Source organism: Ilyonectria robusta (assembly GCF_021365365.1).
Source record: "Ilyonectria robusta strain PMI_751 chromosome Unknown BGZ61scaffold_1, whole genome shotgun sequence".
Taxonomy (NCBI): domain Eukaryota; kingdom Fungi; phylum Ascomycota; class Sordariomycetes; order Hypocreales; family Nectriaceae; genus Ilyonectria; species Ilyonectria robusta.
Window position 1 is genome coordinate 1930294 of NW_025764435.1, and position 17201 is coordinate 1947494.

A 17201-nucleotide genomic window follows, 5' to 3' on the forward strand; every position below is an offset into this window, starting at 1 on the left:
CTCTTTCCATGACTTCTTTAAGCCCGCGCTAGATTTTCCCCTTCCAATTGTACTTCCTTGGTTATAGCTTCCTCTACTTATTCTACCATGCCGAGGCGGCGCCTACTTGAGCTGCTTGAGAATCTCGGTCAAAAAGTCCTCGAAGCTCAGAGTGATGTAGCCGTCACGGTCGTCGTCGTACTTCTTGAAGACATCGGTCATGCGCTTCAGGGAGATGCAGCTCTGGACAAAGAGGTCAAAGCTCATGACGCCCTCGTTGCGCTTATCGTAGGTGTGGAAGAGAAGCTCGGTAAACTGAGGGCTAAGGCGGTAGCGGAAAGCTACGAGGGCGTTGTTAAACTCGGGGAGTGAGATGTTGCCGCTGCGGTCAGCATCGAAGCGGTCGAAGAGGGTGCGCCAGGAGGCGAGAAAGGACCATAGGCCGCAGAACTCTTCGAAGCCGATAGTGCCACTGCGATCCGAGTCGAACATGCGAATCATCATGCGGACGGTGTGGGGGTCGAAGGAAGTCCAGTCGCCGTTGACGAGGGCGGCAGAGAGCTCGCGCTCTGAAAGATGACCGGTTCCTAAGAAATAGTCAATGAGGCTGAGCTGGAGCGGGTTCTGGCTTCCCAGGCCAGAGCGAGGTAAGCGCATCATGATGGTCACGCACCATCCTTGTCTACAGCCCGGAACAGAGGCAGAAGCGAGGCATCGGAGCCAGATGCATCCGGGGCTGGCGTGGGTGGCGGGCGGGAGGTCGCCGCGGGACGGTTATAATGCGCCGGGGGTCTTCCGCCGCTTTGGACCGGCGGCGGCGACATGTGGCCGTAGCCATACGCCGGCTGGCCGGTGGAGGGAGAGCGGGCATCGCGGTGAGTGGGCGACGTCACTTGGTCGTATCGGGCCTGCTGCTGCTGCGGCGGCTGGTGGTACTGCTGTTGAGGTTGCTGCTGATATTGCTGCTGTGGAGGTGGTCGCTGTTGCGGCGGGGGTTGCGAGGGTGCCTGGCCAGGTCTCTGTACGCAAGAAGAGGGTTAATTTCTGGGGCATCTCGATGTATCATTCTAGCGAGCCTGGAAATACAGCACGTACGTCGGGCTCAGCAAATCTGGAAAAGGCGCGCAGGTTAGCATTGCTGGTTGTGAAGCGTGACACCTATCGCAGAGCCGCAACTGGCGGGCGCGAGCGCGGGCGCGGGGGAGAGAGGGGCAAAAAGCTACCTGGGCAGAGCATCGTCGTTGGAGGGACGGTTGTACGCCATAATGAATGAAGACAAGGAGGACGACGGTAAGCTCCTTTTCCCGTGTTCGGCGCAGCAGGAGACTGATGGACGAGGGTTCGAGATCGGGAGAGACGAGGCCGGTTTTTCTAGCAGTGAGGGCGCAGTTGGGGACGAGATGGGATGGGAATGGATGGGATAGGACTGGTCGGAGCGAGGAGCCAGAAACGCGCAAGGCAAGGACGAGTACAGCAGGGGAAGGGAATTGCGCGGGGCAGTGTTGGAGGGTACCTACAGGCCTAGCCGCCTAGCACAGGGCTCTGGACAGTGTCAGGACTGTGGCGTGTGGCGCATGCGCAGCGAATCAGGCTTGGCTCGCTGGCCGCTGTTACGCAGCAGTTCATCCCGCGGGTGATTTGGCCCTGGACCTATTCTCCGATTATAAAGCGGCGCTGCACGAGTCCAACCTCGCATCCGACCCTCGCATTACGTCGTCAGGCTCAACATGGTCAGGCTGAACCGGCTGCTGGGGTTTGGCTTGGCCTGGGCTTGGCCGGGCTTGGCCAGGTGTTGGCTTGATTAACTCGCCTCCAGCTGCAGCCCCGGAGACGAGAGGGAGAGTTGGCAGGCCTCTCGGGCGCTTCAGCTCCCGTTCAGCACGGCCCGGGCATACAGCCCTGTGAGGAGCCCTGTACAGCCGTACTATGCGGTGCAATGCGTGCCGTGACGCCCAGGCGCGCTTTGGGCTTAGAAGGAGGAGGCTTATGACTTCAGACTATCAGAACGTCAGACCTGGGGCTTGAAACTTGAGGCTGAAGCCGCCTCGCTCTTCGAATGCGAGCACCTCCCGGCACCACGGCACGGACTTCTCCAGTCCTGTGCATGGTTGTATCCCGGTGTACAGCCTTCCAGCGATGGATCAATGTGCCTTGGAGCCTCCTGGCGATAGGCCCCGATGAGAAATGCCCACCAACCTACGACGTTTGGTACACAAAATTGGTGGGGCAGCAGCTAGCAACAGCAGATAGGGACCCCGTACCCAGGGCTCCCAGGGGATCATGGAATGGCTTACAGCGCCGACGTCACTGGAAGGGTGCGGTTCCACCTCCCAAGCCATCGCTACTAGTGCACCAGTGCCGCGATGCCGGAGAGCCACGGCGCTGTCCCCGTCGCTTTGCTGCGGCGCTGCAGGTTCCCGTGACGTCCCCTGCGAGCAACCAGTTGTTCAGCGAGCCTTTGAGCGAGCCTCGCCATTGGTCGACCGTCCCGAGCACCTCATCGCCCAGCATCTTGCAGCCAACCCAAAGTCCCAAAATGCCTTCGTAATCCACAACCACCAAACGCCCGAAACCACCACCATCTTTTGCGTCTCCTTCCAGTACCTACGATATCTCGAGTCGGGTTGCTTATCAATCTTCCGCTGAAGGCCTACCTCCTTTCTCAGCGTTGGCACCTTGATTCTCTGTAACTCACCTTCGTTCACAGATTCGTCAGCAACCCCAGCTCGCTATTTGATTATTCCCTCTTCTTTCCCCATCCCTCGCTCGCTCTCAATACAGAGTTGGTATTAATAATATCGTCAAGACTTCTTTCATCATGACGGTTGACCCTTCTCCCCCGGAGTTCTGGTTGTATGGGTACGGGTATGTATAAAACACCGCTTCCTCTCATCAGTGCTAGAAAATTGCTCTCTTTGACTCACCCATCCCTCGTCTCCGTAACTCACTCACCGATGGATTTTCGATACTCACCTATTCCTTGTAACCTGTAGAAGCCTGATATGGAAGCCCCCGCCACACTTTGGTAACGCGAGCTCCCCACTACCAGTCCTATACCACCATCGCTGACATCCCGGCCCTCCCCCAGACACGAGGATCCCCGGATACGTCACCGGTTATGTTCGTCGCTTTTGGCAGGTCTGGTCCCTCAGTACCCCTTCCTTACCTTTCATCGCTGACTTGCTCTTGTTGTAGGCCAGGTATGAAGAAAAAGATTACTCCAGTTCCCAGTCTCGGACCAGAACGGACCAGATGAGCAATGAGAGATCCCAGCCGCTGATATCTCCCCCTTTGCTTCCAGTCAGGACCACCGCGGCACTCCAGAGGCGCCTGGTCGCGTCGTGACCCTCATCGAGAGGTCCTACTGGGAGGAGTTGACAGACCACCACGATTCGCCGGAGCGGGTCTGGGGTGTGGCCTACCGCATTATCCCGGATAAGGTGGCAGAAGTCAAGGAGTATCTCGATATCCGCGAGATCAACGGTTACTCCATCCACTACGCGCCCTTCCAGCCCGCCGACGGCTCCAAACCCATCCGCACCCTCGTCTACATCGGTACTCCCGACAACGACCAGTTCGTGGGCCCTCAGGATCCCCAAAAGCTCGCCGAGCACATCTTCCACAGCCAGGGCCCCAGCGGCCTCAACAAGGACTATCTCCTCAATCTGGATGTTGCCCTTCAGGGCCTGGCTTCCGGTAGCAGCGATGTCCATATCAGCGATCTCGCCCGCCGCGTTAGGCAACTCGAGAGCATCTGCGAAGACTCAGCCAAGGTCTTGAATCCAACTCCGTCCGATCACGAATTCAGGCAGGAGGCCAGTACCAAGGAGGCAGAAGAGATCGAAAGGGCAACTTCGTGACAGAGAGCACACACACAGACACACACAGACACACACGCACAGATACATGAGCATACACACGCACATGATTGAATGAAACAGATAATGAGGAAGATGAAATGCTTGCAGCTCCCTCGTCCTTTGCACACCCCTCCATTCGACTCTTCCCTTCGTTGCTTTCATCGCGATCGTCAATCTTGTCCAGCCGTCGCCTCTGTTCGTATCCCTTCAGACAGATAGCATCGAGCAACTGCGCTCTCAACCTCGCACATGTACCCACCAAGCACTGGCCGCCAGTCTTCCACAACTGTAGTAAAGAGAAGAGGACAAGGGAATAAACGAGTGAATGAACGAACCAAGGAAACAGGGAATGAAGACACACGCAAAGGAGAAAAAGGAGGTCGCGATTCACATCCAAATGATTCAGTAAAACAAGCACAGAAGTCAGACTCGGCCGTGTTCCCTCCGCGGCAACCGCAACAAAACGTCGTTAATGGTTTGGCTGCCTTCACCACATTTCAACCGAAGTATCCGGGTATAATCTTGCATCAAACATGCTCACCGATGCTTGATCGTTCAGTCATACAAAGGATTCGCAAAGCCAGGTGCGGAAATTCGTCGAGTCATCGATCCTCAGCGGTTCTCCTTTTCAATCCACCCACTCCCACCGACAGACTCGTCCAGTAATGGCGCATGCCACACTCGACCTCACCCTAGCCGACTAGTATCCTCGACCGCCCTGGGGGGGCTGGTGCTGCTGAGGCGCAGGCGGTTGCTGGGAAGGGTCCGAGTATCCGCCGTACTGCTGGGGCGCAGCGTACCCTGAATCACAGTCAGATCGCGACATGGTTCAGACATTCACATATTTGTGCGTACCTTGAGGAGGGGCTCCGTATCCGGGCTGCTGAGGGGGGTAACCGCGGCCGTACTGGGGAGCGTACATGTTGGGAGCAGGGACCTGGTAGCCGGGACCAGAGGGAGCACCGTATTGCATGGGCGCGTTGTTGTACCCTCCTCGGCCGCCACCATAGCCACCACCGCCTCCGCGGCCACCACCGAATCCGCCTCGGGGACCATTGTCAGACGCCTTATCAACGCGAATCGTTCGGCCGTCGAACCTATTTTAGGATTAGATTCTGGTTGGAAAGAAGAAGGAATCGACAGCCAGTTGGCTGGAGGAAAGAAGGGTGTCCGTACTCGATGTTGTTCATGGCGGCGATCGCCTTCTGAGCATCCTCATCCTGAGTGAATCGCACAAATCCAAAGCCACGGCTGCGACCAGTGTCGCGATCCTTGACAACGACCTTTACATGTCTAATGTTAGAAACAAGCTCATAGCGCAACAAGGGCAGGATTCAAGTGAACGATGAGGAGGCCTCAACGGCCCAGGGGGGGGGATCTCAGGCAAGGGCCAAGCAAAGCGTGGTATCACGTACAGCTTCCTCGACGGGGCCAAACTCCTCAAACTTCTGGCGCAGAGTGCCCTCCTCGGTGTGCCATGCCAGGCCACTGGGTTGGGTCAGCGATGATGGATGGTCGAGGGCCACATGAGGCGTGACCCGGTGCGACTGGTGTGACTGGTGGAACATACCCGATAAAAAGCTTCGACATGATGAAAGACGTGGGGTCTGAGCCTATTCAAATCTCAACTCAAGTTCTTTCAAGTGCGCAACGGTTGGCGGGGTAGAAGGCTCTGAAGATGAATGGAGAGAGGTCGAAGAAATGATGCAAGATGGAGAAAAGGTGCGCATGCTCCGAGCTGGTTGGGAAAAAGGGAAAAAGAGACGGGCCACTTGGGCGCCTCCCTCCCCCCGCGTGAGAGCGCTGAGCGCTGAGCACTGAGCACTGTGGCATGGAGCCAGTAGACTCCGCCTCCTTATGAGACGCGGCGGCAGGGTGCGGACAATCGTCGCGGGGCACCGCATGTGAACGGGAGGGAGGACAACAGCGCGCGGGAGGACAAAAAAAAACCCACCTATTTTTTTTCCGTTTGAGCAAACGGGAGATGGTCAACCTCGAGGGAGATTGGACTTTTTTTTGCGCTAATTATCAAGTCAACGGGCTGGTGGCGGGTGGTGGTTTTGCGATGCGAGCGGTGCGTTGGGTTGGGAGTCGTCGCGAAAGAGGCGACGGTGGAAGTGCAGTGCAGTGCAGGTGGGAACTCACGAAAGGCGAAAAGCGGGTGGGTTCAAGGGGGAGCGAAGATGAGATGAGATGAAGAAGATGCGAAAGGTCAAGCGGGCCTCTTGGAGCGGAAGAGATGTGGCCGCGAGGTTATGTATGCAAGCTGCAGGTCGGGACAGCAGTAGGGTCACTACCTACTCAGCAGGTAGGGAGGTTAGGTAGGTTAGGTAGGTAGGCACGCAGGTAGTAGGTAGGTACGAATGTTGGAGTCCGGATGGGTACTGGTGCGTTCTCGAGGACTGGAACTACTGGTGCCGGTGGTGCTGGCGTTGGATCACTTGGATGACGATGCTGGCCAGGGGTGTCTCGTCGGGTTGGAGGAGTGGCGTCTCTGCGGCCGATGCGAGATATTTCGCTAATCAGGCGTTTGTTTGATGGGGCTAGCGGACGCGGCTGATGTCAGGCAGCACCTCTCTGAAGGGCAGCAGCTCTCATTTCCGCCGTCTTACCTTATATAGCACCCGCGCGAGCGTGCTCCCGTCGATCCGCCGGTGGGCTCATTCGTGGAGGCAGTGCCAGAAGGACGGTCAACGACTGGAGACAGGCCGGGGGCCCATGATCGTTTCGAGCGCCCCCCATGTGGGCATTGGCAGGGGCGCGTCTCCAAACAAGCTTCAGACGGAAGAGGCAAGCAGGGGAGCACAGCAGCGCAGGGGAACACAGATGCGCTGTGGGCTGCGGCCCAGTGTGGTTGTACTACTACAGTACGTAGCTCTAGTGGCGCCCACCCCAACCCGTCCAACTTGGCCGCCGCCCGCCCTGAGGGAGGGTCCGTGATGACGACCACTTCACGCACTCAACGCACGCATCCCCCACAGACAGAGAGCCAGGAAGCCAAGCACCACTGCTCAACTCAAATGGCACCGTGCCCCTACGAAGTGGCAAAGCCCCTAAAAAAGCCAAGCGTATCTCCCCGAAGACGTTCCCTGTTCCCATCATACTGGGGCCTTGCCATTCGCTGCCCGCCACGCCCCTCAATCCCTCAATCCCTCAATCCTCCTCCCATGGACCCTCACCACCCTGGCCCCTGCTTCTGCGCGGCTTGGGTAGCTTAACGGAGAGCAACCCTTTCGACCATCCACCGCCGGCGCTGGCCTGGTTTCTGGCATCGAGCTCAGAACACCTCCTCGCCACGATATCCACAACCCGGGACCTTGTTTCCCACACCAAAGCCTCGGATTGAGCCGGTACTTGGGCGCATCATCTTGCGACCTCGAGCTGCATCCTGGCCTCCACTGCCAACATCCAACAGCCGCCGAAACGCCTGGACAGCTGGGCCCTCTAGGCGCGACAGCTTACGAACAGCTGCCCAACCCGCAGCCTGCAGCCTGCATGCCAGGGCGCCGTCTTGCTCCCCCTACCCGCCCCCAGCACTTCTCTCACAATGTCTGCCTGAGACAGGCAACCCCTCTCCAGGCGCTGTACCCGCCCCTCCTCACTGGTGGAGTCTGCGGTTCAGGGGCGGAAGTCAACCTCCAAGTTGCGACATGGTACGCATTTATTAACGAGCATCGCATCTGTCTGATGTCGGGTTTGTTGCAGGGCGTGTGAAGGCCGAGGGGCCTGAGGTCTTACTACGCAGTAGATCTTACGGCCTGAGGTCTTAGGGCCTGAGGCCTTAGTGCGGGGTTCGTTTGGAATAAGGTCAAGGATCATGAGCTATCGCCAGTCATGAACATAAACGGTAGGATTGACAAAGTTCTGGAAGCCGTGCCAAATTCCCCAAGTGCAGAGGTTTCATTCGCTGTTGAGTACCACCTACGTATCGTCTGTTTCTCAGGGGCAAAATCGGTATTTAGAGAGCTCCCGGGAAAGCGGGGGAGTGACCAGACGTGGTCTCTCACTCGGTCCCGCCTGGTACGTACGAGACTGAAACATGCCTGTGCCAAGCCCAGGCGGCACAGCCAGAGGAAATGGAAATGGCAACGCGTCACGACCGACAGAGCTTCTGCGACTCCGCAGCATCGCATCACAGCATCACAGCATCGCAGAAGGTCGGTTGCACAACGTTTGACGTGAATGCCAGGTCCGCATTGTCGTGCCAAGACAGGCCCTGCAGCGACATGCTAGATCAAGCAGTGATGGATGCTACCTTACCAGATACCAAACACCGGTTCTAGCTATTCTTGTCGCTCTAGCATAAACGTAGTAACCCGTCTGGTTCAACTTGCGCCCCCTTCTGCAAAGTAGCTCGCGCTGATGCACTCCTTACTCCTCCCTACATACGGAGTAGATAGTCGTGGATAGGCGACGCCAAGCCAGGCGGCCCCGCCTTGGTGGTTCACTCAAGGGACTCGGAGCTTTTCATTAATACGAACAGTCCGTGTCATGCAGGCATGCGAGCCCATGTCAGTGTCGCCTTTTTCATGCAAGTGGAGGTGGTCTGGTGCAAGGGCAGTACGTACCAGTCCCCATTTCAGGCGGCATGGGTCTGTGACTTGACAGTTCAAAGTCATCCCGAAACTTGAGACTATCAACTCACCGACCTCTTGCGAAACCCTGAGGAGCCATGCTAGTAACAAAAATATACGACGCTTTCCAGAGACTAAAGGAAACATAGGGAACGAGGTCCGCTCGTTTGTCAGTGAACGGCGGCGTCTCCAGTAAACTATTCCCTAAATAGAACACAGTGCGCAAGCTTCCTTAAAGGGAAGGAGCTTTGCGGGTTACCTTCCATTGTGGCCATGGGTTCCAGTCAGTTGAACCATGGATAAGGCAGGTAAGGGCTTGAGTGGTAGTTATGCAAAACTTGTTCCTTCTCCTTGGACAAGTTTTCGAGAAACAAGGCTCAACGGGAGAAGGAACGAGATGGAGAATGAAGGACACCGGCTTCACCCAGTTGTCTGGGTCACTGGACTCTCACTTGGACAACTTGATGTCCAGTTGCTAGCACCAGCCTGCCAACCTCGCTTCTTCACTTCTTTGGATCCTCTCTTCTTTTTGGTAGAATGAACTCTCCTCGGCGGCATCACCGTCGCCATCGCCGGTCGAGGATCAACAATCACCAACCCTTTGGCCAAACCAGCAAAGGGATTCCGGTTACCAACCCAGACGGAAACCATCATGTTCAATCCTGGCTGGACAAGGTTCACGATTGTCGAAAGGAAGTTGCAGAGAAGGCTCTCTGGCAAGACGGTTCAAATGATGATGAAGATGACTACCAACGCCACAAACTAACATGGCGCCCGAACAACCTCCCAGTTGCGCGTGTCGCTCTCGACAATGGCGCCAAACCCCAGCAGCGGGCGCATCACTTCCATGATGATATCACCATTGCTACAAGTCCAGCTGGTTCAAGAACTGGCGCCAGTTCTGACACACGATCCAACCACGTTTCCAAACCTACGTACCACGAAGAAAATAAAGCGAGGAGGCGCCGATCACCATCACAGGATTCTCAACGTTCCCTCTCAGATGAATCGGTGTTTGAAAGGCGGCCCAGGCGAAAAACTCGTTCTAGTCGGTACGAAGTGAGAAAGGAAAGGGCCCAAGACAATATGGAGGCAAAGGGGAAGAAGCGGCAAACACGTACATCTAGACATCAACTTCGGTCCAGTCGAGATGTTCTAGATAACTTCACGTCTGGGGCCATCGCTGACAAAAGATTAATAGTGAGTATATGGTCCGTTAGGGTCGTTCCAGCAAAAAATGCTAACCATATTTCAGATGAAAACGAACTTGACAGCAGGTTTGTTCTTGAATGGCAGAAGTTCCACCCAGCCAAACAAATGTGCGTGCAGCATCACCCCTTGAGTTTCCACACCCTGACACAAACAGTGAGTGATCTGGCTTTCAATACCATGGGATTCCTAGATCCGCGAGAAGGTTCAACGCTCCGCAAAGACGGAAGTTTGGATTTCAATGAACGACTTTATGACAGCACTATCACTACCCTTGATCAAGACGGCCATGTTAGTCTGAGAAACGATTATGAGGAATTTCGTTTAACCACTCAACCCTCACCCAAGATCAACGCATCCTCAAGCTCCAATATTCCTCTGAGGGATGTAGTCTGCCAGCAACAAGAGGGATTTCTTGTGACCGATCATGGAGAGGCACAACAAGGACCTCAAATTGAACAACCAGTGCACAAGGATAGCAACACCTTGAAAAGCAGGATCGACAGCGGGAAAGCGACAACTTGTTATGTCCCTAGCAAGGATCTACTCGATTCGCAGCAAGGTCATTCGTTTGCAAGAATTGTTCCACGATCCACTTCCATGTCCCAAGCACCAGAACACATAACACGGGCCCTGATCGAGACAGGGGTCTACGATGGTACAGAGATTCAGCTCGATAAATTGAAGGTCCGACCAGGCAATCAAATAGCTCAAGATGCACAAGGTGCCAAAGACTCGAGGGTGGATTTTGGGAACGAAACCCCCATTCCCCGTGCGATCACATACGAAGACAAGGGCGTCATGGTGTCCCCATGGTCGCAGTCGTCGAGGGGACATCTCCCAGGGCTTCCATCTCAAGGCATCAATCAACATGACACCAAGGAAATCGGAGAAGATGCAGTTGCAGGTCACCTTGACAAGTCGGGAAATATCCACTTGAGAGTTGGTCTCGAAAGAATACGCTCTCCTTGTCACGGGGAGCCCATTGAGGCCAGGGAGGCTCGGAACGTGCTTCCAGAGCACACACATCCAGTCGGCTTCAATATGGCTGAGTCTCAACCCTGGGCCAACCCAGAACCAAGGGTAACTTCTGAGACGGCAAAAGGAGGAAATACATTTGCTCGCACTGCTGTGAATGATGAGAGGATCGCGGAGAATCTAAACTCGAGTTTTTTGCAAGGCCAACCATGGAATCAACCGGCGCTGTATGGCACAGCTGTGCCTCGCGACAGGCAGCACATTCATGAGCCTCTCGCATCATTCAGGTTTGCCACTAGTGATGGCTCATCAAGTCGGGAGCCGCCGTCAAGACTTCGATCAAAGGTTCACTCCGCACCTTTGGGATACCCCAATTTCTCTTCTCTTCAAACTTTGCGAGGGGAAAATCTCAAACAAGCTGGCCAAGGGGAGTTTTTACTTGGAAGGTCACTGCAGTCGCCAGCACAGAACAGTACTAATGAGAGTATGAAAGAGTTCATTGAGCGAATCGAGGCTGAGTCGTTGCTGAAGTGGGACGATGAACGATACTTGCAAGAGACGATTGATGACGAAGGCGAGCAAGGTGTTACCCGCTATGATCATCAACATGATGCCCGGGTCGGCAACGAAGATATTGAAACAGGTTTTTTCTGGCAACCAAACTATTTCATATAGCATGTTATGAATAAATTGCTGTCAGGCCGACAGACGGGTATACATAGAGAGTGGCTATGCTAGCACTGATATTTATTCGGGCTCCTGGTCCTGCCATTTCGCTCGCAAGCTCTGTACATCAAATCCACATTGTTCGGCTTTTGCGATGACGGCGTTGGCTTTACCGACAACAGGAGCATCAATCATCTTACCATCTAGTGTCCAGGCCCCCCGTCCTAAGACGTCGGCCTTTTCGTCAGCGATGGAGACTCTCACGGCCCACTCAACCTCTTTTTGGTCAGGAGCAAACATGCGCTGAACAGCTTCGACCTGGCTCGGGTGTATACACTGCTTTCCATTGAAGCCCAGAGCCTTGCCGCCGGCGCATTCTTCCTCGAGCGTCCTGATACCCTCGTCTCCTCGGTACGAGGTACAAACCAGGTCGATGGCGCTGGGTAACTCGGCGGCACGAGCGGCAGTAACAATAGCTGACCTAGCGTAGAGGAACTCGGTCAAAGAGGGAGTGCGCGTCAAAGACAGATCAAGAGCGAAGTCCTCAGCTGCGAAGATGAAGCCGCTTAGGTAGGGCGACGCCTTGCAAATAGCAGGCAGATCCATGACAGCGCGAGCCGACTCGATGAGAGCGATGATCTTGATGGGGTTGGGAGCATCATCCGTGGCATGGCGGTCAGGGGCGACATGCCGCAGGACGTCGGTGACGAAGGTGAGGTCGGCCGCTGAGTTGACCTTTGGGACGACGACAGCGTCAACGTGGGGTAGCGGGGCTAGGACGGAGAGGTCGGCGAGGGCGTACGGCGTGGATACGGCGTTGATTCGGACGGCGAGCTCTGCGATTGAGGTCGGGCGGGTCTGGAGACTGGAGATGTGGGCGCGCAGGTTGTCGCGGGCTTGAGGCTTGAGGCCCGGCGTGACGGAGTCTTCCAGATCGTAGGTGACGTTGTCGGAGTGGAGGCCCAGAGACTTTGTGAGCATCTTCTGGGAGGAGCCCGGGACTGAGTTGAATGATTAGCTGACGGCGTTGAATTGGTGGAGAGAGTGATTTTTACCGTAGAGGAGGGAGCGACGAATGATGGATGGTGATCTCGCCGCCATGGTGATGGTGTTGTTGGTGATGTCGTCACCGGCTTTCACTCTCTAGTTCACAGAGTTATGTCGACCTCACTCAAGTATAACAGATCGAGACGATAAAGCAGTGGATATATATATCTTGTTCATGTGCGCACGTTTAAATGAGAATTGAGAACAAGCCCCGCAGAGAGAATATGGGAGAATGGAGACGACATGTACCTGGCCAAGATGCCGAGGAAGAGGCGTCGTTGAGTATTATGCCGACTCTCACGACTTATAAGCCGAGACTCGTCCGTTAATATGACGCCCGCCTACAGCTTCCCCCGGCAGTGCACTGGCTCGACATGCCAGCAGCGGGTTCTGCCAAGCTACACCGCCCAGTTTGCCCCTGTAGTTTCAGAGGTTGCAGAGGGAGCTTACGGTGCCCTGCCCGACCCCCTAGCTCCAGCTAAGCCGCTCCGTTGGAAAGATTCCAGGTGTTCAATCGACGACCCGAACGACTTGACGACGTCTCTCCACGACAAAACCACCCGCCTTCTTTCGCCCATCATCACCACCAGCAAACGCCCGCCTCCCGCTCGCTCCTCGACCGCCCCCCGCGCGCATTCACCCGCGAACGCCGCGTCCTCCCTCGACCCTCGTCCGCTCCCAGATAGCTCTTCGTCGGCCCCCCCTTCGCCATGGACGCTCCCGCTCCCGCTCCCGCGCAGGGCTCCTTGAGCTGGCGCCTCAGCGCGCATCCCATCACGCTGCTGACCTTCCTGGGCTTCCGGATATGTGAGTGCCTTGGCCCCGGGGTTTCCTCTCCTCCCGGTGCCGGCGGCCGTGGGAGCAATTGCTGATCTGTTGCGCGCGCCTGTAGCAAGCGTCCTCGTCTACTTCCTCGGTCTTTGGCTGACAAGCAGCATGTGCGTCTCCCTCCTCCTCCTCCTCCTCCTTATCCTCCTCGACGACACGACACGACACGAGCACAAGATGCGATCCCTCCGCTAACACGTTGCCCCTTCCAGGATCATGATCTTCATCATCACCATCCTCCTCCTCGCCAGCGACTTCTACTACCTCAAGAACATCGCCGGCCGCCGCCTCGTGGGCCTGCGCTGGTGGAACGAAGTCGACCCCCAGACGGGCGACTCGCAGTGGGTGTTTGAGAGCAGCGAGCCGGGCTCCAAGGACATCACACCCACCGACAGCCGCTTCTTCTGGCTCGCCCTGTACATCCAGCCCATGTTGTGGGTGCTGATGTTTATCCTGGCCCTGGTCCAGCTGCAGTTCCTCTGGCTTCCCCTCGTCAGTACGTCAACCCTCTCTCTCTCTTCCTTTCCTCGCTTCGTCAAACGACAGCTCTCGCCGTGTTCCGAGAAATCCGTTATTTTTTATGTACACGCCAAGCTAACAAAGCCCCTCACCAGTCATCGCCCTCGTGCTGACCATTATGAACACCCTGGCCTTCTCCCGATGCGACAAGTTCAGCCAGGCATCCAACATGGCCGGCAGCGCCTTTGGCGGCAACATTGCCACCAGCATCGCCAGCAACATGGTCGGTCGCTGGTTCACGCGCAGTTAAAGTGGCTGCGACGAACTGGCAGCGGAAAAAGACAGGGGGCATGTCACGATACGGGAAATGTCGCCAAGCGCTCTCTGCTGGAGCTTCGGCTGTGTAGAATGAGGCTCTTCTTTTTATTATCATCTCCAGGTACCCGGGTTGGACAAGTCTCTCAAGGGGCGAGGCTTGCGGTTAAGCACCCGTTGTATTATCATTATTTTTAACATCCTGTATTCACGGTTTTTACAAGGAGTCGCAGATGGGTCGAGGGTCTGGTTTTTATCGTTCTGTCTTCCGTCGCAATATCAAATATCATTAGCCTGAATCTCTGGTATTACCCCTTACTTGCGCAATTGAGCTGAGGCATCTTCATTTTGTCATGTACGCACACCTACAAGGGCAAGGCGAAACAAATCATGTACACTCGACGAAGAATACTAAATGGTCTTTTTTTACTCTCTCTCCCTCCGCTCTCTGTCTCTCTCTCTTCATCATCTCATATCGCAACCATGGTATTTCTCCAAACCAACTATCAACCTCCCCGCCATTCAGAAGTACCCCAACCAGACAGGCATCGGGTATGTTAACGTTAAGTAAGATGAACGAACGAAGGGTAATAATAGAACAGCCAGTTCTGAAAGCGACAACCAAACGCAAGGCAACAAAAAACTGGTCCAAAAACTCCAAGCCCCATGACTCGCAAAAACATAGCATCCACCGTCTTGGCCGGCATGGCAATGACTGATCTTTCCATTGCAGGAGGCGAAACTACCGTCTCGCCGCACGTTCGATTTCATCGTCTAGCTGCCGCTCCTCCTCCTCCAGTCTGCGGATCTCGTCGGCCGTCATACCGTCCTCCACAAGATGGGCCACATTGGTTGACACGCCCTGTGGTGTCTGGGCACCGCTAGCGCTGCGTCCGCCCTGGGAGCCCCCGGTAGACGTCCGAGGGAGGCCACGCTCCACCGGAGCGATGGCTGGTTCGTCTCTAGCCGTGCTCTCAATAGGAATGTTGTGGGTGCCATTCTCATCAGAGTAGGGTGAGTTGGGTGAGTCGGTGGTGCGGCCATGTGTCTCCTTGTCCACTATATAAGCGTTGCCTGAGTCGGTAGCAGTGTAGCCGCCTGCGAGCTTCTTGTTCTGGCGGCGTTTGCGGAGGAAGAACCAAATCATGGCGCCAATGATGATAGCACCAATGATAGCACCCACGGCAATTCCAGCAATAGCACCTGTAGCGAGACCACCACCGCCGCCCTTGGAGGGTTTGCTGTTGTTGGTGGTCGAGGCAGACGTGGTGGATTCTGTGTCGGTGCTGCCCGTGTTGCCACCGGTGTTATTTGAAGCGTCAGTTGCTGTGGCCGTAGCACTGCTGACAACCTCAGCCGTGGGCGACTCAGCATTTGCAGAGCTGACGACTGCCGAAGCCTCAGCTTTAGCAGCCGAGGTATCCACGACGGCGAAGAACTCAGACGATGAATTTCCGGTGAGGTTTTCGGCATCGACATCGAAATTCATGATGAGACGCATAGCGTTATTGGTAAAGCTGGCGCGCGTCGAATGGAACGAGGTGAAATTGAGCGTTGCGCCGTTGCGAGCAACTAAAGTGGGAATAAACTGTCAACAGGAACCAGGAGATAGGAAGTATTGCCACACTTACCATCGGCAAAGGGTCCATCAATTTTCACAGAATTCTCCGAGACGAAAGTGGCATTGCTGATGGGTGCGTATTTGTTGCCATCCCAAGCTTCCCAAATTAGGTAGTTGAGCGAGGTGTTTTCTTTGACAGTGTACAAGATTTCGGGTCGTTCTTGGTCTGTAAGAAAGACCATGGCGTTTGACGCGCCAGTAAAGACAACGTACTGGGGATCAGAGTCAGAGGTCCCGGAACCTGTGTCAGCTCCTCCACTACTCCCAGCACCACTATCGCCGTTTTTGCTGGATTCGTTGGGTACGTTGGCACTGGCGGTGGTGGTGCTGCCCTCGTTTAGGTTCGAGAGGTCGCTCCCACCGTCGTTCATCTTGTCCAGGCCCGTGCCTTGCATACTGGCTGCCAATCGAGTCAATGACCAATTAATCGTAGTGGTGTATTAAGAAAACCCCAGGGCAAGTCGAGGTCGATGGATGATGGGTTGTTGGTGTCGAGATATTTTTGGTTTCCACTCTAACGGCACATCTAGTTGTCGAGGTTCGCAGAAGGGATCGATCGAATCGTGAGTTGATGGGGGTGGTTCCTGATGGATGTCGTCGATGTCGTCGGCACCGGCGTCACGATATCATACAGGCGATTGCCAGCAGGCGAAGACCAGAGCGGTGGTCTGTCTGTTCACCGGTGGATGTTTGACGGAGGACGGAGTGAGGGTGGTGGTGAGAGAAGGAGTACAGGCTGACGGGGGGGAGGCCAGGAAACAAAGCGCCGGCAACTGAAAGGAAGGAAGGAAGGGACCCAGTGCGAATGAGTGTGGGCAGAGCCGGGCAGACCACTGCGGGCGAGCGTGAGAGACTGGGTGACCTTGTGCTGCGGGAACTATCAGAGCGCTAGCCTGGTGCCGAGCCTGGTCTGCCTGGTCGTGTCTGGTCGGATTGATGATGGGCTGGATGGATGGGCTTGGACGGGCTGGGGCTGGACTTGGAACTAGCAGGCCGGGCTGGGGAGAGGGAGGGCAACTCGGGTTAGGAGGTATGGAGTAGGTAGGTACGGAGTACGTAGAGCGGTGGATGTACTTGGGCGAGCTGAGCCTGTCAGTATGTGTAGTAAGTATTGGCATCAGAGACACAGAAGAGAGAGAGAGACATAGACAAGAGGCAGACAGACAGACAACCGGTGGCTTGGTTGTCAAACATGACCCAACCCGCACTGTACGCCTCCATCGGGCTTACAGGGCGTAATCAGCGCAGCGCACACATCGCCCGCATCACCCGCCAAGGACACTGTGCTGGACGCCGTGGCCTGTGTTCCATTGTTCCAGCCCTGCACTGCATGTAAGACGGAGTCCCGCGAAGCGTCCAGGGAGCGCGCAAGGTCAGCCCCGACCGTCGTCAGCCAGGCTGAAATAGAGCCAACCGACGATGGAGGGCGTGGGGACCGGCGGCAGGGGGTGGTCATATAGCGTGATGGAGCGAGGACGCAGGCGGCGAGCCGTCAGCCCAACGGAACATGGGGAGTGCGAGCAGCGGTCCGTAGGAGCACAGTCTGCCCCGGCAGCCAAACCAGCCAGACCAGCCAATAGGCGGCGCAGAAGGGAGAGAGCTGATGGGCTTTCAGAGAGCCGATGGGGCTGGGGCAAGCCCGGGGCGGCGCCGCAACGCAGCCAG

The 17201-nt window shown here is 55.9% G+C and overlaps 8 protein-coding genes across 8 annotated transcripts; 3 read left to right on the forward strand and 5 right to left on the reverse strand.

Annotated features, from left to right (window-relative positions):
• Positions 1-102: 102 nt before the first annotated feature.
• On the reverse strand, positions 103-1243 carry BGZ61DRAFT_488729 (uncharacterized protein; the record flags this gene model as incomplete). Its single annotated transcript, XM_046250138.1, has 4 exons — positions 103-566; positions 653-986; positions 1075-1090; positions 1203-1243. 4 exons carry the CDS (start codon positions 1241-1243, stop codon positions 103-105), a joined length of 855 nt encoding a protein of 284 aa, XP_046112118.1.
• A 1241-nt stretch (positions 1244-2484) lies between these two features.
• BGZ61DRAFT_438105 (ChaC-like protein-domain-containing protein) lies at positions 2485-3937 on the forward strand. Its single transcript, XM_046244205.1, has 5 exons — positions 2485-2690; positions 2786-2844; positions 2973-3004; positions 3068-3122; positions 3281-3937. Exons 2-5 carry the CDS (start codon positions 2798-2800, stop codon positions 3837-3839), a joined length of 693 nt encoding a protein of 230 aa, XP_046112119.1. The 5' UTR covers positions 2485-2690; positions 2786-2797; the 3' UTR covers positions 3840-3937.
• Positions 3938-4539: 602 nt separating this feature from the next.
• Positions 4540-5429, reverse strand: BGZ61DRAFT_525481 (uncharacterized protein; the record flags this gene model as incomplete). Its single annotated transcript, XM_046252771.1, has 5 exons — positions 4540-4640; positions 4695-4936; positions 5016-5122; positions 5255-5327; positions 5410-5429. 5 exons carry the CDS (start codon positions 5427-5429, stop codon positions 4540-4542), a joined length of 543 nt encoding a protein of 180 aa, XP_046112120.1.
• A 4018-nt stretch (positions 5430-9447) lies between these two features.
• BGZ61DRAFT_582513 (uncharacterized protein) lies at positions 9448-11275 on the forward strand (the record flags this gene model as incomplete). Its single annotated transcript, XM_046256287.1, has 3 exons — positions 9448-9613; positions 9669-9732; positions 9780-11275. Exons 1-3 carry the CDS (start codon positions 9500-9502, stop codon positions 11273-11275), a joined length of 1674 nt encoding a protein of 557 aa, XP_046112121.1. The 5' UTR covers positions 9448-9499.
• A 72-nt stretch (positions 11276-11347) lies between these two features.
• Positions 11348-12367, reverse strand: BGZ61DRAFT_488730 (Pyruvate/Phosphoenolpyruvate kinase-like domain-containing protein; the record flags this gene model as incomplete). Its single annotated transcript, XM_046250139.1, has 2 exons — positions 11348-12267; positions 12322-12367. The coding sequence occupies 2 exons, from the start codon at positions 12365-12367 to the stop codon at positions 11348-11350; spliced, it is 966 nt and encodes a 321-aa protein (XP_046112122.1).
• A 341-nt stretch (positions 12368-12708) lies between these two features.
• On the forward strand, positions 12709-14332 carry BGZ61DRAFT_438121 (uncharacterized protein). The gene is made up of 4 exons (XM_046244206.1): positions 12709-13120; positions 13206-13251; positions 13354-13637; positions 13756-14332. Exons 1-4 carry the CDS (start codon positions 13024-13026, stop codon positions 13908-13910), a joined length of 582 nt encoding a protein of 193 aa, XP_046112123.1. The 5' UTR covers positions 12709-13023; the 3' UTR covers positions 13911-14332.
• A 325-nt stretch (positions 14333-14657) lies between these two features.
• BGZ61DRAFT_470793 (uncharacterized protein) lies at positions 14658-15931 on the reverse strand (the record flags this gene model as incomplete). The annotated part of the gene is made up of 2 exons (XM_046248127.1): positions 14658-15487; positions 15547-15931. The coding sequence occupies 2 exons, from the start codon at positions 15929-15931 to the stop codon at positions 14658-14660; spliced, it is 1215 nt and encodes a 404-aa protein (XP_046112124.1).
• A 231-nt stretch (positions 15932-16162) lies between these two features.
• On the reverse strand, positions 16163-16757 carry BGZ61DRAFT_470794 (uncharacterized protein; the record flags this gene model as incomplete). Its single annotated transcript, XM_046248128.1, has 2 exons — positions 16163-16625; positions 16702-16757. 2 exons carry the CDS (start codon positions 16755-16757, stop codon positions 16163-16165), a joined length of 519 nt encoding a protein of 172 aa, XP_046112125.1.
• Positions 16758-17201: the final 444 nt, after the last annotated feature.

Bases quoted from the DNA above. Each gene is read 5' to 3' on its own strand.
- BGZ61DRAFT_438105 (XM_046244205.1), top strand. From the start codon at position 2,798: ATGACGGTTGACCCTTCTCCCCCGGAGTTCTGGTTGTATGGGTACGG. The intron at 2,845-2,972 runs GTATGTATAAAA...TGTAACCTGTAG, and splicing joins TTCTGGTTGTATGGGTACGG to AAGCCTGATATGGAAGCCCC. The intron at 3,123-3,280 runs GTCCCTCAGTAC...CTTTGCTTCCAG, and splicing joins CGTCGCTTTTGGCAGGTCTG to TCAGGACCACCGCGGCACTC.
- BGZ61DRAFT_438121 (XM_046244206.1), top strand. From the start codon at position 13,024: ATGGACGCTCCCGCTCCCGCTCCCGCGCAGGGCTCCTTGAGCTGGCGC. The intron at 13,121-13,205 runs GTGAGTGCCTTG...GCGCGCCTGTAG, and splicing joins CTTCCTGGGCTTCCGGATAT to CAAGCGTCCTCGTCTACTTC. The intron at 13,252-13,353 runs GTGCGTCTCCCT...TGCCCCTTCCAG, and splicing joins CTTTGGCTGACAAGCAGCAT to GATCATGATCTTCATCATCA.